Source organism: Natrix helvetica (assembly GCF_964273705.1).
Source record: "Natrix helvetica genome assembly, chromosome: 1".
Lineage (NCBI taxonomy): Eukaryota > Metazoa > Chordata > Lepidosauria > Squamata > Natricidae > Natrix > Natrix helvetica.
Window position 1 is genome coordinate 284,357,342 of NC_138548.1, and position 24,875 is coordinate 284,382,216.

A 24,875-nucleotide genomic window follows, 5' to 3' on the forward strand; every position below is an offset into this window, starting at 1 on the left:
TTAAAACATATGAAGCATGGTTGCAGGAATTGGATATGTCTGATCTAGTGAAAAGGACTAGGGGTGACATGAAAGCAGTATTCCAATATTTGAAGGGCTGCTATTAAATCCTGGACTGATTGAGGAGACGTGAGACGGCTGAGGTAAGTAGAACAGTGTTTATTTTAACGGAACCAGACAACAGATAACTATATACAAGATTCAGCACCTCGCCCTGCTTGACAGCTATTTATACCGGAGCTGTCAAGCAGGGCGACCAATGGGAACAAAGCAGACAGCCCACGCTTATCCAGCCGCGCCGTAGCCAATCAGGGACAGCTGAGCTGTTGCCGGCTGTCAATCATAAGTCGAGGACTTGCGGCCGGTCGTAAGTCAAGGACTTAGAACCGGTCTCAAGTCAAGGACTTAGCAGCTCCCATAAAGAAGGAGTCAAGCTATTCTCCAAAGCACCTGAGGGTAGGACAAGAAGTAACAGTTGGAAATTAACCAAGGAGAGAAGCAACCTAAAACTAAGGAGAAATTTCATGACAGTGAGAACAATAACCCAGAGGAATGGCTTTCCTTCAGATGTTGTGGGTTCTCCATCACGAGACGCTTTAAAAAAAAGATTGGACCACCATTTGTCCAAAATGATATAGGGTCTCCTGCTTGAAATGGGATGGCCTAGACCTAGAGGAACTGCAAGATCCCTTAAAACTCTGTTCTCTTAAGCCTTATCCAAGTTTCAGAAAAATGTTTAAATGCTCAAATTCAACATTTCTATCAAGTTTTCATCCAGATTTGCAAATGGATTTAGTCATTCTTAACTTTACTGATTTATTGTAGGTTATAAGGATTAACTGTCCAAAGGAGGCAGCTTGGGGTAAAGGAAATCACCTATTTATAGGATTTTGGGTCTTCCAAAAGCAAGGCCTCAAATATGTGAAGCAGAGTTAATGTAGCTCCCTCCGTAGAAAGCCAACTGAAAGTCATTTGATGGGGAGTAACCATTATTAGCTATTTGAATTTGAAGGTTTGACTAAGTGAAACTATTAATCAACATGCTCTTTTTATGTAATCAATGTCACTGAAAACGCCCAATGCTTAGCTTCTGGGCAGGTGTTCCTCTCCCTATGTGGCACAACAGAAGCAGAAAATCTCCCCTCAACAAATCCTACTAGACCACAAGGATATTAGTAGGTAAGCAAATTCATCCTCTCAAAATCCTGGCCAAGTTCATTTTGGCAACACAGGAGAGAAAAGCAGGTTTCTCCTTTCAAGACGGTTAGATCTTTTTTGAAATATTATCTCACCTAGTGCAAGGATTAGGGGCATGTCTGGAAAATATATTCTCCGAGGGCTGGAAAAACATTGGACCCTCTAAATCAAAAAGAATTCCTTTTTTTTCTCTTTTGGTTTTAACCAATTTTGGATCTCTGAGCCACCAAAGGGGTCCTGAAAGGGAGACATTATTTTCTTTAAAAATTGTTCCTGTTTGCAATTGTTTGAACCTACAACTTTTTTTAAAAAGTAAGCCCATTTTACAAGCAACTATGAATGAATCAAATAGTCATGAATCAAATAGGAGGAGGGAGATTATGTATGTTTGCTGTCTTGAGTTATTTATAAAAAATAGTAATGGTGGGATATAAATAAATAAATAATAGTTCAGCTCCTGTTAAAATGTTGTATTAGCAGACACCACCCTCTGCTGGCAACTCCAGTAATTACACAGAAACAGGGAGGAAAAAAAATTAAAAAGGAATTCTACTCCTCTGGTGAATATTCTTTAATGTCAATCTAGACAAAAAGCTACTGCACCAAGTGATAGAAATATATAATATGAAGTGAAAAATTCCAGAACAATTGGCAGAAATACACATTTATGTTTGTTTTAATATTGCATAGCGAAATGTTAATTTGATTTTATTGTAAGGAAAATATGTAATTGCACATCTTATACATCCCTGGCAAACACTAAGCTATTTGTGAACTTTCATCACATAGCCTCAAAATTCCTCCTTTCAACAATGCGGAGCTGCATCTCCCATTTCCTAAGACAACAACCCTGTTCTGCAACTTGCCATAGTTATTACCAAAAAATCACTTTGTGCTGCTATTCTGAATCATATGCTGAACAAGTACAAGCTGACATATTGCTCCTGGTTCAGTCCCCCATAAATTGATCTTGTTTTCATGTCCATAAAACACACATATACAAAATGCTCCTTTAAAGTGATTTCTAAAGAGGCTTTTCTACCATTGCATTTTGAAATAAAATAAACATGCCTCATTTCTTGATTCGAAAACTCTGCAGCAAAATTGGGAAAATCTTCCTCTACACTATAAGCTGTCCTTCAGTCTGGGGCTTGTGAATCTATCTGGTTCCTTTAAAGATACATCACGATCTAATTCTTCAGCATCTTAGTCCTGCATCACAGAAAAGGCTTCTTTCAATCTCTTTGACTGACTGAAAATCTCAGAATCCAAGACAAGCGGTGATACACTCATGCCTGCTGGTGTTATGTCCGTTGCGTAAGTTATAGGGTTATTTTAAAAAGTTTAGAAACCATTTTTTCTTCGTGCTCTCTCTCTAAACTTAAGCTTCCTTTTGAGACCTATTTTTGTTGTTGTTCTTAACTCAGAATACAAATAAAAACTAAGAGCACTTTTGGATGACTGAGTCTCACTGATAAGGAATTTTTCCTTCAGGCAATTAAAGTACAAACCTGTGGTGTGTGTGTGTGTGTGTGTGTGTGTGTGTAGAAAACATGTTTACACTTGGAAAAAGCAGTAATAGGAAGTAGAAAGTTAGACCTACCATTTTATTATGATATATTAGAATTACAGTCAATATTTTTTGATTATTTGCGGGGTTGAATCTTAAATGAATAGTAATGATCTTGTTCGATTAAAAATAAAGAAAGCCCACGTTTGAAAATACAGTAAGGGACCACTCTAAATAAAAATGGTCAACAACCCTTCATTTTTCATTACGGTTGGCTGCATCTATACTACAAATATAAATGGTTTGAGATCTCAACGGACATTTACCAGTGGCAGTTATGAGGACAAGAGAAAGAGTATTGTAATAGTGCTAAGGCAGAAAGAAACGAAAGAACCACTGTGTCCTGTGAAATGAGAAGACTTCAGAGCCTGAGAGGGTGGCAGATCCTCATGGGCTCTGCATTCTTCTCGCCATGACTGAAGCCGGTACTGAAAAAAGGATAGAATTTGCTAGCCCACAACTGGTGGAAGACAAAGAGGACTGACATCTCCTCGGCATTATAAAAAGTCAGCTTTTTGGCCTCGCAGTCCAACAACACCCCCACTTTTCTCAGCCAGTACCGGGGCCTCAAACGTACCCAGGGAGTTGCTGCAGCCCAATACTCGGAGTCATTCCACAGTCTTATTGTCCAATAGCCATTATCTGGGCACAGACGGACTCTTGCTGCCCGGTCAATATTGTCTGAAGCGACTCCTAATTCCCACTTGGTCTTGTTCCCCACCCAGACTTCCCAGTAATGCCGCCCGCTTTCAAAGGACGCCATGGCCAACACGTTCACGCTCTGCAGGAAACGCCTAGGGCTTCTGGGTACTGCCTGTGGTGACTCCCTCTCTGTCACTGAAGTCAGATCTTTGGAGAGGAGGAGGCTGGGGTGGGCCGAGTCTGGATCCAGGGTCAGAGCAGTAGGAGCTATGGGGAAACAACGCATAGAGTTAAGTGAGGCCTTAGCAATCAGAGAGCTCTGCCGTATCTCTTTATCCCAAGCCGCCTTCGAACAGGAAAACACACCTGGGCTGATGGATTTCAGCATCTTTTGCCAAATGATGTACTGCAAGGGCCCGTCACACAGCTCCTTGTACTGTTTTAGAGCCAAAGTCGACGTTTCAGATTGCACTGCTGGTCTGGAACAGAAAGAAACCTAGCTAAACAAGACAAGAATACAGACATCACAGCATTCCTCCATTATCAAGTAAATTGTCTCCAGCCTCAAAGCTTTCCAGTCAATTCACCTGGGCGCTACGCAGTACTTTTATTGAGCACAAAGTGCCCAACACTTTTATGGAGCAAATGACTGTGTTCCCAATTTTATAAAGAGGTGGCAGTAAAACTGTTATAAAGTGGCTCAGCCATATCTGTTTGCTGAGTCCACATAACAGGTGGGAGTAAGCTCAAATTACTGGGGGTGGAGGGGGGAGAGAAAGCAGGATGTAGAGGTGTTTTTAATTAAATCCACCATCCTTACCACTTCTTCTCCAAGATCAGGAAATGAGGCAACCCTTTATTGCCCTCTGGAAGCAAGTGGCTAAGGAAAAAGGCCTGGGCTCTTGCTTCTGATTCCAGTACAGGTAGTCCTCAACTTACAACAGTTTGTTTAGTGACTGTTCGTAGTTACAACAGCACTGAAAAAAGTGACTTATGACCATTTTTCAACTTACGACCACTGCAGGCATCCTGATGATCACATGATCAAAATTCAGACACTTAGCAACTGACTCATATCTATGGTGGATGCAGTTTCCCCGGGGGTCATGGGATCCACCTTTCACAACCTTCTGAACAAGCAAAGTCAATGGAGAAGCCAGATTCACTTAACAACAGAGATACTAACTTAACAACTGCAGGGATTCACTTTGTAACTGTGTCAAGAAAGTGTTCTGACCTAGGCTTCACCACAGCATGAAGCAAACTCCTTGTCCCGACAAAACCCCCTTTCATTAATTGACTGTGAATTCTGCTCATTCACATCCAACAAAGTCTTTCAAGGGAGGATGTACAGTCACAGACCTTATCTGGCTTGGAGAGCTGCCAGGCCAATATCTGCAAAACTTGGTAAAGAATCTTGGAGAGTCACGGGCCAATTAATCAAACTAATTGTCTCCTGCAAACTCCACTCCCCTTTTGCTCCTCTTTTATTTCCTCTGGGAGGGGCCTTTCATCGTCCACCTGTGGCCTTACTCCCAAGTCCACCCCTGTTCTTTAGCTATTTCCTTCGTCTGACAACTCTGCACATGCGCACACTGGGAACAGGCTCCATCTGTTAGTCTGCCTCACTGATGTCTGACTCTGAAGGCAGCTGATAACTGGCATACAGCTCTGGCCCCCCCTCTGCCTCCAACACAGAGCCTTCCCCAGACTCCAGGACTGGCCCATGTTCCTACCCAACCTCCTCCCTGTCCGAATCTGCTGCCAGCTCTGTTGGAAGGCCACAACAGAAAGATCATAAAACACGATAAAATTCACGTAACAACTGTCTCAATTTAACAACAGAAATTTGGAGCTCAATTGTGGTTGTAAGTTGAGGACTACCTGTACTATTAGGGAACCATGAAACTCATTGATGCCCATGATTGCAGATTTTTGAAAAAATGTAGCATCCTTGGAAACCACCAAACTCCTACAATGTCCTTTCAACTTAAACCAGAAGGGAAGTTTCTGGCCTGAACATTCTGCTTCCTTTTCTTAATCAAAGGGGGTTATCGACCCACAGACTGGAGTGCCAGGAGAAAGTCGTAAGCATCATGCAAGAAACTAGTTTGCAGACAAACAGAAACGTGCATATTAACGGGGTACAAATGGACCTAACAAAATTATAAGCCAAATGCTATTAACAAATTAATTTTAAACTCTTGTTTCCACAGAAACCTCCAGCCCTTTCCTAACACGTAAAAATGTCCCCCTGGTACAGTGAAGGAGAAAGAGAATTGCACAAACAATCTTTCCCTGTCAGTTAACACGAAGAAAGCGGATTCCACATCTCCAGTGAAATCATTACAGCAATTTGGCAGCATCACAATAAAACAGAACCACAAGATGCACATTGGGATCCAACAGGGCCTTGATAAGTGAGAGATTTGTGTTTCTGTTTCCTGCCCACCTGGGTGAACCTGGAAAGCTCTCCAGGATTGGCAAAGCAAAAGCAATAACAGATTAACTGAGACCATATGGGATCTGATATCCTGCAAATCTGGCAGGCTAGTCTTTGGACCATTTAGATAGATAATCAGTGCCGAGGAACTACAAGTGGAGCTCACTCAAATAGCTCAATCATTTCCTAAAAGCTCCTCCTTGCACATCCGTACAACTGTGTCCAGCATTCAGAGGATACAGATCTACCCGTACATCCTTGGTCTGTTCACTGGCTTTCTCCAAACTTTCAGTGCGTTGAATACTAAGGTGATGATATCCCAGTCTCCACTTTGCTGAAATTATCCCCTTATCCCCCAGCAGGTGAAGAAGAAGAAACTGCAAAGGATATTTTTTTGTTTGTTTCTTTTCCGGACACATACCTGACCGGCAGAGTTTCCACCTGCAAAAAAAAAAAAAAAAGCAGAGCAAATTAAGAAATATCTCATTTAATTTCTGTGGACTAGCACCAGTAGATCCTACAGTACAGTATTCTATCCTAAAGTTGGAGAGAAGGATAATTACCATATTTTTCGGAGTATAAGACACACCTTTTTCCCTCAAAAAAGAGGCTGAAAATCTGGGTGCGTCTTATACACTGAATACAGCATTTTTCGCCTCCCGAATCCCCCCCCCCCTTCACCAAAATGGCCATGCAGAGCCTTTAGGCTTATAGAGTGACTCTGGGGGCTGGGGAGGGCAGAAATGAGTGAAAAATGAGCCATTTTTGCTCAATTTTGCCCTCTCCCCGGTCCCCAGGAGCAAATTACAAGCCTTCTAAAGGTTATGCATGTCATTTTTTTGACAAAAACGGGCCGTTTTTTACTTGTTTTTGTCCCCCCCACCCCCCAAGCACTCTATAAGGCTATTCATGCTATTTTTGGGTGGGAAAACGGGCCCGTTTTTACAAAAAACTGGCCATTTTGGGGAGGTCTGCAGAGTGCAAAAACTTTTTTTTTTAAATTTGCCTCTTCAAAATCTTGGTGTGTCTTATACTCCAATATATCTTATACTCTGAAAAATACTGTAAGTGAACATTAAACACAATTCCAAAGGGAAGCAAAATGCTAAAGGAATATATTCTGGAGATGGTAAATAAACATTTTACGACATGAATGAGGAGATGAGACAGTTAAGCTTCCAGTCTCTCGTTTTTCAAGACACAATTTTTGGTGTCTTTCTGGGTTTTTGCTTGTGAAGGAAACCTGTAGTATGTCATCAGCAAAGCAGAAGAGCTCCTTCATCCTTATCTCTACACTGTAACTTTAAATTACACTGGAAACCCAATTTGAAATACAAAGATGAGAAATAAGTGTTTAGTATAATTTAGGGAAAATGTGATAAGAGGAATTATGGAATGTTGATGAAGATTCTCAGTCACCCAGGTAGAGCTGTCTGGAAGTTGGCAACTGGACTTTTCTTTTTTCTTTTTATTTGAAATGTTTCACTGTTTATCCATGTAGCTTCTTCAAAAGTCCTGTTTTGGACTTTTGAAGAAGCTACTGAAGCACTGAAAGTTGACTGGTCGTTGTGCTGAAAGTATTATTTGATGGAAGTAAATCATAAGGTAAAGGTTCCCCTCGCACATATGTGCTAGTCGTTCCCGACTCTAGTGGGCGGTGCTCATCTCCGTTTCAAAGCCGAAGAACCAGCGCTGTCCCAAAATGGTCTCTGTGGTCATGTGGCTGGCATGACTAAATGCCCAAGGTGCACGAAACACTGTTACCTTCCCACCAAAGGTGGTTCCTATTTTTCTAGTTGCATTTTTTACGTGCTTTCAAACTGCTAGGATGGCAGAAGCTGAGACACGTAATGGGAGCTCACTCTGTTACGTGGGACTAGGGATTCGAACCGCCAACTTTTCAGATTGACAAGCTCAGTGTCTTACCCACTGAGCCACCGCGTCCCAAGTAAATCATACAGGGAAGGAAACAGAGCACTAAGCGAATGATTCAAACTTATGCAGACTGTATGTAAGCCCTCTTGGTTGTTTAATGTAATCATACTTTCCTTATCACAAGATAAGGAATGCTTATGGTAACATTAGAGGTGTTTTGGGTACAGGCATGAACAGATGTGCTCCTTTGTATGCAGACAACGCTATGTTGCTGACTGAGAAATCAAGAGATTTATAGTGTATATTAGATTATATTACAGTGTAATAAGGAGTATGGATCTGTAAATTAATGCAACAAAGACTAAAGCACTTCTAATGAACAGAGAAAAAAGAAGAAGAATGGCTGCAAATTTTGTGCAAATGGAGAAAAAATAAACCACCCCAAAATAAACCAAAATTCATTAAGTAGCTGAAATTGTTAGTTGGTAGAACAGTTAACATATAGGAGACTGCATGGATGAATCTTAGGATGTGCAAATGGGGGCAGAAAGGTAAGGGATGACATGTGATCTATTGTGAGGAATGCATGTTAATGAAAACAAGCAGAAAAGACTTTGCCTAAGAGCAAACCTCTGCCTACTTTGTTATATAAAAGTAAGAGTTGATTTGTCAGGAGAAACATAAACATCCGAAGTTGCAGGCTAATTACATGAAACAAGAAGAGGCAGAATCAAGATGATTAGGTGTCAAATCCATGCAGACTGGATTAAAAAGTGAGTTTTACCAGGCCTAAAGAAGCAAGTTGAGATGGTTTGGCCAGCTAGGCAAAATGAAGGATGACCGAATCATAAAACGAACATCTGAAGGAACAGTGAAGAGGAAGGCTGAGAAAATCCCAGATACAGTTGATGAGACCTTCCGAGAGAGGACATAAGTTTAAAGAACAAAAGGCAATGTGTGAATTTATGGCAACAAGGGTGATTTGCAGACAGGAAGGTTATGAAAAACTATAGTGAACAGAACTGGTATAAGTGACATTTAGCCAAACAAATAGTCCTTGACTTAAGACCATAGTGAGCCAGGTCAATTAAGGTAATAAATCTTGCTATCATAAAGCGGGTCGCCCATGTGACTGACCCAATTTTATGACTTTTTGGGGGGGATGGCTGCTAAGTGTATTAAGTAAGGCAACTGTTCACTCTGGGCCAGTCGTGAGGGATGTGGCTGCTGGAACTGGTCTGTAAGTACCTCTGAGGAGAAATGTCAAAATTTTGAACATTGCTAAGCAACCAGTAATAACTTGAGGACTAACTGTATTTTCTTTTGTTGTTTCTTTTTTGCATTTATATACCTAATAAGTTTCTATTCCTTTATTAATCCGTTTTTACTCCTCTTCCACATTTTTCATGTTGCTTAACCAGAAAGAGAATAGCATACAGGTAGTCCTCGACTTACAACAGTTCATTTAGTGACTGTTCAAAGTTACAACGGCACTGAAAAAAGTGACTCATGACTGTTTTTCACAATTACGACCATTGCAGCAATCCCATGGTCACATAATCAAAAATCAGATGCTTGGCAACTGACTCATATTTATGACAATCATTTGATCCCCTTTTGCGACCTTCTGACAAGCAAAGTCAAGAAAGGCCGTAAAATGGGGACAAAACTCATTTAACTAATGTCTCACTTAGCAGCAGAAATTTTGGGCTCAATTGTGGTCGTAAGTCGAGGACTACCTGTACTAGGTAGGTAAAGAATGTTTATTTTATTTATTTAAATTATAATCCATCTTTTGGCTTGAGGATAAACTGCCAGCAAAGCAGATTAATTTTACACCTAATTTTATAAATGTGTACATTTAGTAAAACAAGAAGTTTGATGAAGGAAAAAAATGCCATGTTTTCTAATGCATTTTGTAAAGGGGTTTGTCATTAAAGCACATTTGTATCCCTTGCATTTAGAGCAGTGTTTCTCAACCTTGGTCAGCCAGCTCTGCTGGCTGGGGGATTCTGGGAGTTGAAGTCCACGCATCTTCAGGTGGGCCAAGGTTGAGAAGCACTGATTTAGAGGAATGCACATAATAAGCCATTTGCTAAAGCTAAACAGATCTTGTTTCTGAGAGCCTGAATTGAAGACTTGCCTGGGAGATTCCCTAAATCCAGCTTGTCCACTAGGGGAAAAACAGGATAAATATAGTTTTTCAGTGACTCCTTCCTTCCCGTTTTCCACTGAACATTTTTTAGTGATTATTCAAGGAAGTGCCAGAAAGACAACATGTTTTAAACTGGAATGGTGATGTTTCCTTGAACAGCTTTTCTGGATAGAATCCAGAGCTGATATGGCCTCTTTGGGCACTACGAGGCTCGAGGGCTTTATATTGTGGAGTTTGCAGTAATTTCTCAAGGCAGACAACTTCCCATGCGATTTGTATCAGAGGGAGAGCCAGCCATTTGTTTAATAATCCAGCCACCGTAGCCATAGCAACTTACTGTAAAGTAAAAAGATTGCATTAAAACCATGGGTTATCATTCGTGTTACAAGAAATGGAAATGAAAAGAGTAAACGCTGTTCCCTACTGGGGAGGAGGAGGAGGAGGAGGAAGAGAATGTCAGCTGAAGTTTACCTTGCCATGTTTGTCAAGACTGCAAGAAATGGGACAGGGAGGGAGGGAAGGAGAGGGGGAGGAATTCTCATTGCTTGCCCTGGTGAAAAGGAGAAAGGATGAGAAGACAGGTAGAGATAACACTACAGATGCCATTAGAAAGCCAAACAGAAATTCACCTTCTCTCACAGCTGCAAAATGTCAAGTCTACTTACGGACAAAGATAGTAAAACACGCAATCAATAAAGGGAAACATTTTTGGACTGTAAATTAATACATGGGGACTTCTGGGAGCCCACGTTTCTCTCACCCAGGAGATAAACCATTTCTCTGAACTGCCCCATACCCTCCTGGTCTACCACTTTCCCTGCACTTCGGTGTGTTTTTGTAGCACAAACAAGACTGAGGAAAGGTAAATTTGGATTCCAAGTCCCCCAAGTTCAACCCCCATCTCAAGTTAAGTCTAGGAAGTTTCACCTGCAGCCCTGACGAGATCTCAGAGTTGTCAAGTCTGCGCTGTATTTGGTCCATGCTCTTCTTCAACTCAGAAATCTCTTCTATTAATTGTTGAGAAGCATTTTCCAGTCTGAGCATACACTGCTCTTCTTCCCTAGCCATTTCCATCAGCATCCTTCCTTCCTCCTCTCGTAGGATCTGATGAAGATGTTGAAATGCTGCTTGGATCTCTGAGTTCAGTTTCCAAGATGTTTTCTGGGCAGAGGAAAAGATCACAAGAAATAGAAACACAATATATTCAACCGCTATCTATGTTTCAAAAGATATTACCTCCCCAAAAGTTTTGTGGGCAATGTATCATCGCTTTGTTAAGTGGAGAGCAAAGCACGTGTTTATTTTTAAAGTATTCAGCTGCCTTTCTAGTGATCTGCACAGCCACAGGGTGGCAGCTGTATCTATGCTACAATTTAATCTGGAATTGTCCTGTCTCACTTTTACAGAGAATCCATATGTTGCAGTTAATTCATCGCACCACCATTTTCCCAAGCTGTTCCTTGGTCTTCTTTCAAACAGACTTGAAGATTTTTCTCATTTAAAAGCAATTATGGTGCTATTCTTTTAGCATGGTCTGGCAGAACACTTGCAAAGGCTTTTCAGAGCTACTGCAACTTGAATTTGAAACTTCTTTTTTTTTGTGACTTATTTTTCTAATTGCTTCCTGTTCAATGTAACTGCAAGATTACTTTGTTCCTTGATTGGTCTTTATGCGAACAATTCCTTTCCCAAAAGTTATAATGACTTGTTCATTTTCTCCTTCATTTTATTGAAAAATATTGCTATATTTTTACATAAAAAAGTCCTATCACAACAGGATATGACGCACATGCATAATACCCACTCATACAGCAATTAATCAGTAATACTTTGCTAATAGCAAACAAGAGACAGAAGCTGAATGTATGGGTTTTTTCGAAACACCTGGAGGATACCCGAATGAATTGGGCCTTTTCTGCTGAACACTCACAAAAGATTTGCCTTTCACTTTCATTTGGGATTTTAAAAATTCAGATGTATTAAAAGCGCATACACATAAACCCTCTACCATCTTTTGTAAGCTTGTGAGCATTTTGTTTGCCCCTTTCCAGTTTCCTACAAACATGGCAGTCCAATACAGTGAAGAAAGAAGTCTTGCCTAATTACATTATCGTTGACTTCCTCTCTCCCGGCATTCAATGTCATTGTACACAAAATTATAAAAACAGATTACGCACTACTTATATTCAGTACAGAGGTGGTATTCAGCAGGTTCTGACCAGTTCTGGAGAACAGGTAGCAGAAATTTTGAGTAGTCCGGAGAACCGGTAAATATCACCTCTGAGTGGCCCGCCTCCATCTATTCTCTGCCTCCTGAGTCCCAGCTGATCAGGAGGAAATGGGGATTTTACAGTATCCTTCCCTTGCCATGTCCATCAAGCCACACCAACCAACCCAGGGGGAATGGACATTTTACAGTATCCTTCCCTTGCCATGTCCATCAAGCCATGCCTACCGAGCCATGCCCACAGAACTGGTAGTAAAAACTTTTGAATCGCACCACTGATTCAGGGGCACCAAAATAAGCCCCGATGTTCATCTGTCTCGCATTATTTGATTTTTCTTTCTTTCTTTCTTTCTTTCTTTCTTTTTCTTTCTTTCTTTCTTTCTTTTTTTCTTTCTTTTTCTTTCTTTCTTTCTTTTTCTTTCTTTCTTTCTTTCTTTCTTTCTTCTTTCTTTCTTTCTTTCTTTCTTTCTTTCTTTCTTTCTTCTTTCTTTCAACACTCCTCTAATATACATTGACTCTGAAGCTTTCTATAGTGAGTCTCAAGGGGCTCAAAATGATTAGAATTAATTTTGAATCCAAATTACTCCTTTTGAAGTGAACATTTGCTACTTACTGTCATTTCAAACTTGCAAGTCTTATTAAAGTAGATTACCAAAGCCTTTGGAAAATTGTCATCATGTATTTTATATATATAAAATGAATGAAGAGCTAACAGAATGATTACAGAAGAAGCTTTCATGAACTTAAATCTAATGCTTCTGAGATCTACCTGCTTCTAACCTTTACCCTGGATTTTTTGTTGTTGAAGGTGGATTAGATGTACTGTTTTCTCTGATGAACTGGAAGACTGTTATTACTTATCATGTTCCTTCACCTTGATGAGACTTTAAGGATAAATGATAGGCTTTCATCTTTAAAAAGTCAATTTAATGATTACTGTGGCTGTTCAGAAGAAGCTGCACAATATTTAAGATTATTTCTGACAAGACATCAAGAGGAAAACTAAGATGGTTTAGCAAATATATCTCCCACACCCAGAATATGCTTGTTTGTATTCCGATTGTTAAAAAAAACCTTAACAAAATGTTGGAGTCAAATCTCAATCCAGAAAGGGCATTTTCAAATGATGTACAGTTTAATATTCTAATAAATAATATATCATAACGAAGCCCATGAGAAAAGCAGAGAGTTCTTTCATTTTAATTTTTAAATTATCAGTGATTGCTAAGGCAGCCAATGTAGCATAGTCATTAAGATCCAAGTTCAAGTCTCTGTCGCAGAATTCACAATTCCTAGCCAGTCATCCACTCACAGGATTGTGCTACAGATAAAATGGATACCCTACATATCTTGGTAGAGAAGAAACCACAGGATAGATATCATAATAAACACAAAGCAAGCCAACCAATATTTAACGTTCTGAGTAATTAAACAAGAATACCTTTTCCCAATGGCTAATCTAGTTTTCCTGAGCGTAGGGCATAAACAATTTGAGAAAGTTCATACAAACCAAAGGTTCATGCAAACCAAGGCTTCTTCACCAAGCTCAAGTTTAGGACTTTTTGTAGGCTAGAACCAGCATTTTTAGCTGGACTTAAAACACAACCAATGGCAATGCTGTTAAAAAGGTAGAGTAATGTGATCAGCAAATCACATGTAGAAAGAATCACTCCTTAACCACGAAGTCCAAATGTTGTACATTTTAGTGGTTTCAAAGATGGAGAAAGTGGAAAAATATGTCTTCTCCGGTAAAGGGCATACTAGTAGAGTGTATACAATAACATCCTGACCACAGTAGCCTCATAACTGTCGGGGATGAATGCTAAAGCATGCCAAGCTATAAACATGATTCTTCAAAAGGTGTCATGATCTACTCCTATTGCACATTAGGCTTAATCCATGTTTTTGTGACCTTATTTTTTTAAGTTTAAGTTTACTTTATTGCCATTGTACCTCATAGAATGAAATTAAATGTCATTTTTTAAAGTTTTTTTTAATTTTCAAAACAAACACAACACATAAAATCCTCCTTCTTTACATACTGTAGAAAGTGTATCAGTTGGTTACAAAAGACTTTCGTGCATCTCTTCCACAGTCATCAAGCATAATTCATATTAACTCAAGTGTTTTAACTCAGATATTTATACATGTTACTGTCATTATACCTCCATTTTCATTTGACTATAATTGTTTAAACGTCCTTCATCATAAAATATACCAAGATTTAATACATAACCACATACTGGCATTTCATTTACTATTTCTAAAATCCTCCAATGACACTGAGTCCTTATGTCCTATTCTATCTAAACATCCATAATATTTAATAGCAAAGTTTTCTAATCCTTCTTTCCAAATCACTGTTTACAATTTACATCCCATTTCCTTATGTTGTACACATACATACATACATACATACATACATACATGTTATTATAATTATCCCTCCTTTGACTATATCCTGCATTATATCATTTCCCCCCCTAATAATCAAGATTTAACTGAATCTAACTTAATTTCTTTTCTTTTCTTTTTATTAACCTTTATATATAATCCAAAAGGGTTTCTAATCTTTCTTTCATGGCTACCATTCAATATTCATATCCAGTTATTACTTATTATAACACTACACATTGTATACATTGTTATCATTATCAATTATTTATTTAACTATATCTATTGTCACTAAATTTCACTAAGTTTAACTAGTTTTAAATTATACTCTTCCATCTATCAGCCTGTATCTTTCCAGTAGCAAAACAGTCTCATATCTTCTGCCATTTGTGGTGTCAGTCCTCTAAACATCTCCTTAATCGACTTTGTATGGACTCCTCTTAGCAACTCTTTGCTTATAAAATCTCTCATGTAATTTCGATGCCCTTCTTCTGTTTCCTTAATCAGCTTATCTTTGATTGTTGGTAGTGTTATCAATGATATTGCTAATAAAATTTCTCTCTTTAAATCCATAAATTATTTTGTTTTCTCTTTTTCTGCATCTTGCCATCTGGGGTAGATTTCCCCTCCATTTAATTCCTCTTTCAGTATTCCACTCTTTCCCTTTTCAGAGACAAACCAATCACCATAAATATCAGGAATTTTAATTTCTTTATATTCATTTTCTTCTTCGATTTTTAGGATTTTAACCACCACTTTTTCCATTTGATTAGCATCTTCAACTTCTTCATCATATTTTGCTGTTAGGTGCACTAAGTCTTCCAACTTCTTCTCTATCCTCTCACGTGTATTTGATAATTTCTGTATTTCTGAGAGTATCTTTTGCAGACTTAAAACTTCTTTCTGCTGTTGAAATTGTGCCATTATCTCCAGCTAACCAACACTGCTGCTCTAGTTTAGAAGGTTTTAACAGGATTAAGCATAGATTCACAATAACATTTCACCTTTCTCTGGTTAAAAATATACTTCAAAGGAACATCTGTGTGCTTTTCTTCTTATCATTCTCTATAAACAAGCTGTGAGACCTTGAAGTGCCAAGCCAGTGAAAAAAAATAAAAATGTTTCATTTCCAATATACAAACCTCCAGCCTCCGAGTAGCAGTGTTACAATGTTACAATTTCTTTGTTTCTTTTTGTATCTTTTTTGTATTTCAAGTTTTAAAAAAGTCCGATTCTTAAATGAGTTAGAAAAACACCCACAGTAATGAAAGAGGAGAATTTTAGTCCATAGATTACAGAGAATACTAAAAGAAAAAAAAAACAGAAGGAAACTTAATCCATTCGTTTTAAAAGGCTTGCATAAATTCCATCCGTGAAGATAGTTTAAAAAGTAAGATAACCCATCGCCCAAAACCAGTCCAAATTTAATTCCGCCGCTTATTTTGTTTGTTCTCCAATTTAAATTAATTTTAAGTTTTTTTTATAGGCAGTCACTTTTAAAACAGTAAAAATTCCTCACCAGCTGGAAACACTTTCTCTTTCCATATCCTTCCATTTTGGAGCCGCCATCCAAATGGCTGGATTTTTTGTCCCAGTTTGAAGAACTTCTCTTGGATCAATCAGGGACTTTGTGATGTCCCCGAGATCAGCAAGATGTATTCTTCCTGTTCAACATCTCTGTGGGACGGTTTAGGTCCGTTTGGACCACACAGTGGCAAAAGTATTGACTGCGATCTCACAGTATTGAGATCACATGTTGTGTCATCGCGACTTCGGCTCCCCCCTCCCAAATTAAATGTCATCTTTAATTTATATCTGATGTATCACTGCATCTAGACTCCAGTGAAGGACCTCAATAATCTTCTTGAGTCCAGCTGACCAAGAAGGGAAAAATTGGATATCATCAAACATGATGTTTTTTCATGGCTTCGTGTGGGTATGATAAAAGCATAGGGAACATAACAGATCCCTGACAATCCCTGATGTTAAGAAGCAGCCTCCTCCCTAGTCATTAATAAAGTCCAACTCCATGAATTGGATGCATCTCCTCTAATTCTGATGACCACAACTACATACTGAAGAATTCATAGTAAGGGATTGCCCTGCATAAGTGATTATGTTTTTTTTCTTCATGGATATGCTATCCATGGAGATAATTACTTAGGGTTAAGTGTTACTTGATCCTTATTTTGCATTCATTCTTCCTGCAATATAAAGAAACTAGAACATTTATATATACAGGAGAAAAGAATAAACCATCTTTCTGAATTAGTATAACTTGTTTTCTTGGAAAACCCAGGTTTTCAGCCTGGAATTCTAAACATCCCTGACAATGGCTGCAGAGAAAACTGTTACAGGATGTCCACTTGGGTGCTGAAAAGTTGGAGCACAACGTACGCTGCAAAAAGAATAAAAGCTTGAATAATACAGTACATGTAGTCCTTGACTTATAGCAGTTCATTTAGTTACACCACCACTATTTTTCACACTTATGACCATTGCAGCATCTCCATGGTCACATGATTTACATTTGGATGTTTGACAACTGATTCGCATTTATGATGAGTGAAGTGTCCCAGAGTCATATGCTCATCTTTTGCAAACGTCTGGCAAGCAAAGTCAATGGGGAAGCCAGATTCACTTAACAACGGTGTTATTAATTTAGCAACTGCAATGGTTCACTTAACACTTAACGTGGGAAGAAATGTAACATGGGGCAAAATTCACTTAAATGAATTTCTAACTTAGCAACATAAATTTTGGCCTTAATGATAGTCGTTAAGTCGAGGACTACCTGAATACCTGCTTGTTTAAGGAGAAAATGCTATCTATGAAAGTGTGCAACACCATTAAATAGGATTATAACACAGAGGTTCTTAGATGTTGTCAGGCTTGTTAGTTAACTCTCTGCCCACATTTCCCATACCTTCTGATCAAGAGGCAAGGCTCTAGTGATATAAAATTGACAGCAACTGAGTGATCCCTCCTTTTTCCCCACCTCTCCTTTTGCTCATGGAACCCCATCAAGTTCTTGGGGATCCCTGCGGTTCAGCAGAACAATTTGAGAAACCCTGATCTAACCAAGAAAAAGATTAGATCAGGGTTTCCCAAAATGATTGATATCGACCTCCAAGAATCAATGGGACCATCCAAGAGATGGATATTATATTTGTAATTAAAGTCATGTTTATTAAACTATTTTGAAATAATTAATGTTTTTTTGGGGGGGGGTATCAATGAGCTAGCAAAGGTTTTAAATTAGGGTCTGGATTAAACACTAAAATATGCTCTTTTAAGCCCCAGAAAAACCACTTCCCAAGATAGTCCCAGTTGCTGAGTGGTTCCGCAAATATTCAGCTTGCCAAGATGACCAAAATGGTCAATATTACTTTGGTGACATATTTTACTTCTCTAAAGAGGGCAGTCTTTTGGAAAAATTAACGGAATGCTCTTTCCCTGAGCCAACTCTTAAAAATTAAATAAACCATCATGAAAGAAAAACACCACCAAAATTGTATTTGTGTCCATCACTCTGAAAGTGTTAATTCCATATACAAATGTGAAAGCATTTATTAAACCCAGTTAAGTCCACTCATTGACACAATCCCATATTTTTCAACCCATAGCCCTCCAGTCATCCTGCCAGTGAATTCAAAAAACCCTCACAAATCTATGTCTCTCTGAATAAACACATTTTCCCCCTCCTACCATATACAGTACAACTGAAAATAGCTGCCCACTGTCAGCCCACAACTTATTGTGGCAGGAACAGGCTATGAAACATGGCAGTAGCAATGGCAATTACAGACTGCTCCATACTGCTTTAAAGCTCTGTCTGGCAGTTTACAGAGTCAGCATATTTCCCTCAACAATCTGGGTTCTCATTTTAATGACCTCGAGAGGATGGAAGCCTGAGTCAATCTTGAGCCCGTCAGGATCGAACTCCTGGCAGTGAGTGGAATCAGCCTGCAATACTGCATTTTAACCACTGCATCACCATGGCTCTACCTTTTTCCCCCCCATTCATCTCTGCCTGTGTGTATATAATTACTTTAGGGAGATTTGAGAAAGTTTGCTCTTCTTTTATCATGGTATTATTTATAACACCATTACCTCAGTGTTTGTTTTAGAGGCATTTCTTTGGCAAATGCATTTCAACAGTACAATATTATTTTTCTTTTAAGATGCCATCATAATCAAACGTTTATGTTATTTCATATGCTATAGTTCAAAACTTTGACATGGAAAGCCTTCTCCTTTGACCTTATTTTTGGTTATTTAGGAGAGATTTTGCTGGTTTTCTTCACAGAAATCACTCCGTGAAATATGACTTCTAAGTCTTACGGCACAAAGCAGAAAAATGATTAGCTTAATGGCATTAAGCTCTTTTTCTATCTGCCTACTCTCCCCAGTAAATCCCCCTTAGTCAGTGCAAAATCTACAATTAGAGGTATTAATCTTCTATTCTGCTGAGAGGCCTCAGCAGTTCATTGATTATCCGGGCAGATGATTAGTTTGCCTTGTGACAACCCAGAAGAAACTGTTCTTTATTGACTGCTTTATCTTGGTTTGCCTGTAGTTTAAGAATAGTGTTAGGAGGAGAAAGTCACACAACACAAGGAGTCCCAGCTTTGGTCCTGTCAATTAGACTGTGGGTAGCTTTTCCTCTTCCTTTTATATATTATAAATGCCCCACTTCTTCTAAGCCCCAAACGTCCCACCTCTGACATCATCTCTAGCATCTTAGCCATTTGCTTCTGACTCTAAACCAGTAATATTACCACCAAGCACTCCTTATTTTCCTCATTCTTTCGCTTCATCTCCAGCAGTTTCTCGCGTTTCCTCTGGTAGGCCTGAAGGACCTTTTGGAGCTCCATCTGAAAATGAGTGAATGAGTAAGTAAAGCATTTATTTATTGGAATAACTTCCGAATATTAATTGTGGGGTCAGTATGATAAAGTTTTGCAAGATTTTTTTCCCCAGCCTCACCTATCCCATGAAGTTAGAACTCAAATAGCATCTGAATCTCTCTTGATCTTCCTTAGTGAAAGGATGATTTATAAATAGTGCCAAGATGTTTTCTCCCCTTTATGCATTTTTTTCCAATCACTAACCTCTCCAAAGGCTTGCAGAGGTTGGAAGAAATGATAAAACACGCACAGTGACGTTGTGATACAAACCCTGCAACCTTCCTCCTTGCATCCAATGCCAGGACACAAGTATGAAAAAGGCAAGATATAAATATGGAAGCTCCCACTTATGGTGACAATATATGTACCGTATTTTTCGGAGTATAAGACGCACCGGAGTATGAGTAAAAGGATAGAGAGAAATAGAAAGGGACCGAAATACAGTAGATAGGTAGGGAGAGAGAGAGAGTAGGTAGGTTGGTAGGTAGAGGGATAGAGAGAGAAAGAGAGAGAGAAATACAGTAGATAGGGAGAGAGAGAGAGAGAGAGAGAGAGGGAGTAGGTAGGTAGTTAGAGGGAGGAGAGAGAAATAAAGTAGGTAGGAAGGGAGGGAGAGAGAGAGTAGGTAGGTTGGTAGGTAGAGGGATAGAGAGAAAGAGAGAGAAAGGAGAGAGAGAAAGAAATACAGTAGATAGGGAGAGAGAGAGAGTCGGTAGGTAGATAGAGGGCGGGAGAGAAATAAAGTAAATAGGGAGGGAGAGAGAGAGTAGGTAGTTAAGTAGATGTTTCCAGGTGTATTTATCCATGTGATGGAGAAGGAAATCGCTGACTATCTGCAGCACTTAAGACTTTGTTTCTGCTGGCACAGCACTTGATCAATGTAATTCTCATCAATCAAAGAAATGTCCAAAAGGGAAAAAAGTTTTGCACTCTGCAAACCTCCTAAAAATGGCCCATTTTTTGCGAAAATGGGCCATTGAAAAAATATATATATGCATGAATAGTGGGGGGGAGGGGGACACTTCCAGAGTGCCCGGGGGAGGGGGGGGGCAAAAACAAGCAAAAAATGGCATGCATAGCCTTATGGAGGCTTATAGAGTGCTACTGGGGGCTGGGGTGGCAAAAAGGCCAGTGTTTTGCTTATTTCTGCCCCCCTCCCCCCCTGGCACCCAAGAGCTCTCTGAAAGTCTCCAGAAGGGTATGCACGGCCATTTTGGTGAAGGAGGTGGGGCTTCGGGCCGCAAAAAAATGCTGTATTCGATGTATAAGTCGCACCCAGATTTTCTGCCTCTTTTTTGAGGAAAAAAGGTTCATCTCCAAAAAATACAGTAAATGTGAAAGTTCCAGAGCCTATGAGCCTCTCTTTACTTGTTTTACCACTGTTCCCTAATCAGTAATTATTATCAGCGTATTTTTTATTCATTTAGGAGAGACTTCTCTCTCTCTCTCTCTTTCTCAGCCTACCCTACCTATGAGCTAAAGGACCATGCCTAGAAGGTTTTCAGACAAAATGTTGGCTGTGCTCTCGTGTGTAGAATTGAACAAAGGTTTCCAATACTGTTTTCTTTCACTTGTGATCTCTTCTTCCAACTTTTTTCTTATGTTAAAAAAAATCAGTTAGAAAATTGGACTATTTTTTCACTGGCAGCCATTTCCTGACTATAAAGAAACATCCTTATTAATCAATCTTGGTCACTCAGTTGGGAATTCAGATCTCTGAAACGTAAGGATCTTAGTCCCAATCTTTTCCTCAGGAATTTTCTTCCTAACCTCTGCTTGTCCTAATGGCAGATAAGGATGCTAGACAAATTCTTGTTCTTCAGTATTTAACTTCAAAGAAGTTAAAGGTAGGACTAGAGCAAAATGCAATGGAAAGGGAAAAGATAATCTTCTCTCTCAGCTCACTTCACCTCACAGGGTGATCGTTGTGTGGAAAATAGAAGGAGAAAGGACTATTTGGTATGTTCCCCGCCCTGGATTATTTATGAAAATAATAAAGGTGCAATTTATTTAAAAAATATTTTAAAATGGTAAAGATACCAACAATTGCCAAAGTAAATTGAAAAGAGCTTGGAGAGGATGTAGTTAAAAGAAAAATATAAAATATCTTGATCCAAAAGCTGAAGAAGCTTCTTGGATGAGAAGCTAAAAGTCTTCAAAGAAAAGTCAGAAAGTCCAGTTGCCTCTTGAAAAAAGCACCTTTGGGTCGTGATCCAAAAGTTATCTGACTTTTTCTTCAGCAACTTCATGGTTAAGTATTCGCTAGAAGGTATTAGGCATGTGTGCACACCATGGAAAATTAAACTTCTTCAGAATTGTGTGATATATCCACAATGTTTGATAACACCCACTTTCATGATTCCATCTGTAATGGATATATCTTTCTTTTTATGTGAATAGAACTGGCTTGTCTTGTCCAAGCCAACCAAAATCAGAAGCCATGCAAACCAAGAACAATCCATGATGATTTTGTAAAAGAGGAAGAAACCACAGCTCCTGTTTTATTCACTGTGATTCAGACAGATAAACCATAAGTGGAACTAATCAAGTTCATTAATCATGTCTGTAAGAGACATATTGGCTTAATTGAGGTTTTTTTTTGTGTGTGTGTCTTTGAATCATTGTTGATTCCTGTGAGTGCCTCAATTAGTCCTGAGGTTTTCGTGCCAAGGTTTTTCAGATTTGACTTGCTTTTGCCTGCTTTCTGAAGCCGAGAGACAGCACAGCGACTGGCCCAAAGTCACCCTGCAGGCTTTGTGCCTAAAGCAGGACTAGAATTTATAATCTCCTGGTTTATAGCCAGATGCCCAAACTGGGTCTCTACTGCAATGTGCCACATATTAAACATGCTACTGGCCAGATGGTCAAGGAAAATTGTTACTGGTTACTTACCTTGGTTTTTCTTCTGTGCTCCTCGGAGGCAGATCTTCGAACTGTCTCCGCTATATTAGATAGAATGAAATTGGGATGAAAGGATCGGGAAGGAAACTTTTGCCGACACTGGGGGCAAGTGGCAATTCTGGGGCATCCATTCCAATATTTCTGGATACACTCTTTACAAAAATGATGCATGCATTCCAGCATGACAGGGTTCCTGAAGAGGTCATAGCATATGGAACAGGTCAATTCTTCTTGAATGATCTGCTCCTGACTCTTGCCAGCCATTTCTGCAAAAAGATAAAGGAGGGCCTAAGTTTTAGTTCTAGAGGAAACAAGAGTTTTACACAAGTGGAACAGACTGAGAAATGCATAATTAGTTTAAATATTTCCCCTAACAATAAATAGCCATTGAACAGGACTGTATATCCACACAACCTTGTATAAAAGCTTCTGCCTGTAGGCAAATGTGAAGCAATCAGTAAAAGCATTTATTCATATGTAGAAAAGTAGCAAAAAGAAATGCAAGACGTTTTGATTTTTTTAAATGGATAGCCGGGAACTTTTTTGAAATGCGATGCCCTCCCGGTGAATTCAATCTTAACCATAGTACAGGGGAATAACAAAGGGCTACAAGATCTCAAAACCGGCAGTTTGGCAGGGTTCCCCCCTCTTTGCTGCGCTCCAGTGGCCATTTGGAGTTTTGCAGTCCGGATTTGCTCGCTCCAATCAGAAATCACACACCCTGAAAAAGGCAATCCGGCGTCGCAAACTGCCTGCCCATAAAGACATGGCATCGGGGAGACCCAGTTCGCATCTCAGCAGCCCCCTGCATAAAAGCAAGCTCCTTCATAGTTTTTCTCCAAAACAACCCGTCCCGACCCCAAGAATAGTGCCAAGAACAGGTGGGGCGGAACGATTCAGACAACAGCCACAACACGTAAGGATCCCTAAAGAAAAGCAAATGCTCCTCCCAAAAGCCCCATGGAGCTCTAAGGGCTGGGAGAAGGAGTACCAATTGCTCAGTAGAAAGTGGGTGGGGGAGCTTCCCCACTCCAGCCCATGTTCACTACAGGCCAAGACAACGAGTGGGCTACCACCCCTTCCTCATCATCAACCCTCTGCGTCGTCGCCCATCATGTTTCACTAACCCGCCACGTCGCGCCTTCGCCGAGGGACTCGGCTGAAATCCCCAACTTTGATTCCAAAGTGCACTCAGGTTGCTTGAGCGGCGGCCCTTTGCGCCAATCGGGACAGTCCCTGGCGGTCGATCTCGCTCTCTATTGGTGAACTCCTTTGTCGGGGCCCGTCGATGCTCCGGAGGCTTCTTGATGTTGCCGCGAAAGCCTTCCGGGACCTCTAGGCTGACTCTGCTCCCTCTTTTCGACGTTATTTGCTGCAGGAGAAAGACGCGCTTTGAAGTTTTGCAGTGACGGGGCTCATTAGAAGGGGCTTTTTTTCTGCTGGCTGCAAAAGTCGAGGAAGTTTGCATTCAGGACTTAATTCTGTGAGCTCTTTAATTAGGGAGGAGCAACGGTGGAAGCCCGCGATTGGTCGTTTCCCAAACAAACAACTTTTATCTCTTGCGGAGTTGCCTACATTGCACAATATAATACAGTACTGTGCCGCACACCTTTACCCTGCTTTCTTATGTAAGGGGCAAGCTCAAATGACAGCCCTGTAACCTTTCTCATGGGCTAATGTTTTGAAAGACCTCCGTAAATCCAGCCCCTTTTCTGTTCTATTTCTCTATCGCTCCACTAAAAATGGGAATCAGATATTTATGTACGGCAAATAACAGCTTAGAAGGCTTATTTTAAGCATCGAAGTAACTTTTGGGGAATTGCATAGCAGCTGACATGTTTGCCTCCTTTGGCCATCAAAATGATACTTTCCATGTTGCCTTCTTGGTTACATAGCTTTCAGGTGCTTCTGTAGATCTGCAGTCTAGGCCAGCACAGGCTCAGGTACATAGATGTGTTTTGTACTAGGTTGTGTTGAAAGAAATGTCCTTCTGGGTTCGGCTCCAAGTGGGGAAAAAGACACTGGAGACATGGAGGCTGCTTGGAAAGATGGTTTAATGGTGGACAGGACCACATGGCCCGAGCCCTGAACAGAAAAGGCGATCACATGCTTCAATGTTGGTGGAGAAGAAGAGAAGGGGTGAAGAAGGGCTTGCGGGGATTTTTATAACCTGTTCAGTCCCACCTATCTGTTTCCTGTTCCTGTGTAAGAAATGTATTCTGATTGGTTGCCAGACTCACATGGGCCCATGCAGGGGCAACCCTCTAGGCTGTTTTGAATTCAGGTTTGATTGAGTTCAGCTGCCATGTGGTCACTTGAATAAAGGCTTATATTATCCTGCCTTATCCCATCACTCTGGAGTTAAGAGGAGAACTCTTTATTATGTAAAGTGGACTAGCTTGGCCTTCTTAATGGCCCATTGACAAAGCGGGGAAGCTGCAGGAATTTACTCTGTGTTTAAAATGTGTTTCTCCCTTTTTCACATCCAGGAAAATATAATATTCTGCCTTATCAATATTTCCTAGTGTAGGAAGTTATCACCCAGCCCTCTCCCAGAAAAA

General features: G+C 39.9%; 1 protein-coding gene across 2 annotated transcripts; it reads right to left on the reverse strand.

Moving 5' to 3' along the window:
* Positions 1–144: 144 nt before the first annotated feature.
* Positions 145–23,814, reverse strand: LOC309384958 (zinc-binding protein A33-like). 2 transcript variants are annotated; one of them, XM_081938901.1, is made up of 7 exons: positions 23,442–23,814; positions 22,306–22,580; positions 19,285–19,380; positions 10,810–11,043; positions 6,274–6,293; positions 3,776–3,888; positions 145–3,676 (listed from the first exon to the last, which is right to left on the reverse strand). In XM_081938901.1, the coding sequence occupies exons 2-7, from the start codon at positions 22,576–22,578 to the stop codon at positions 3,129–3,131; spliced, it is 1,284 nt and encodes a 427-aa protein (XP_081795027.1). In that variant the 5' UTR covers positions 22,579–22,580; positions 23,442–23,814; the 3' UTR covers positions 145–3,128. The 2 variants fall into 2 exon arrangements, with proteins under 2 accessions (XP_081795027.1, XP_081795026.1); XM_081938900.1 differs by lacking the exon at positions 23,442–23,814 and adding an exon at positions 23,035–23,361.
* Between the last annotated feature and the right edge of the window lie 1,061 nt (positions 23,815–24,875).

What these genes read in the sequence shown, in the direction of transcription:
- LOC309384958 (XM_081938900.1), bottom strand. Translation starts at nt 23,143, where the DNA reads ATGAAGGAGCTTGCTTTTATGCAGGGGGCTGCTGAGATGCGAACTGGG. An exon ending in AGCACAGAAGAAAAACCAAG is followed by an intron (nt 19,381 to 22,305) that starts GTAAGTAACCAG and finishes ACTCATTTTCAG; the next exon opens with ATGGAGCTCCAAAAGGTCCT. An exon ending in AAAATAAGGAGTGCTTGGTG is followed by an intron (nt 11,044 to 19,284) that starts GTAATATTACTG and finishes TCCTCTGCCCAG; the next exon opens with AAAACATCTTGGAAACTGAA.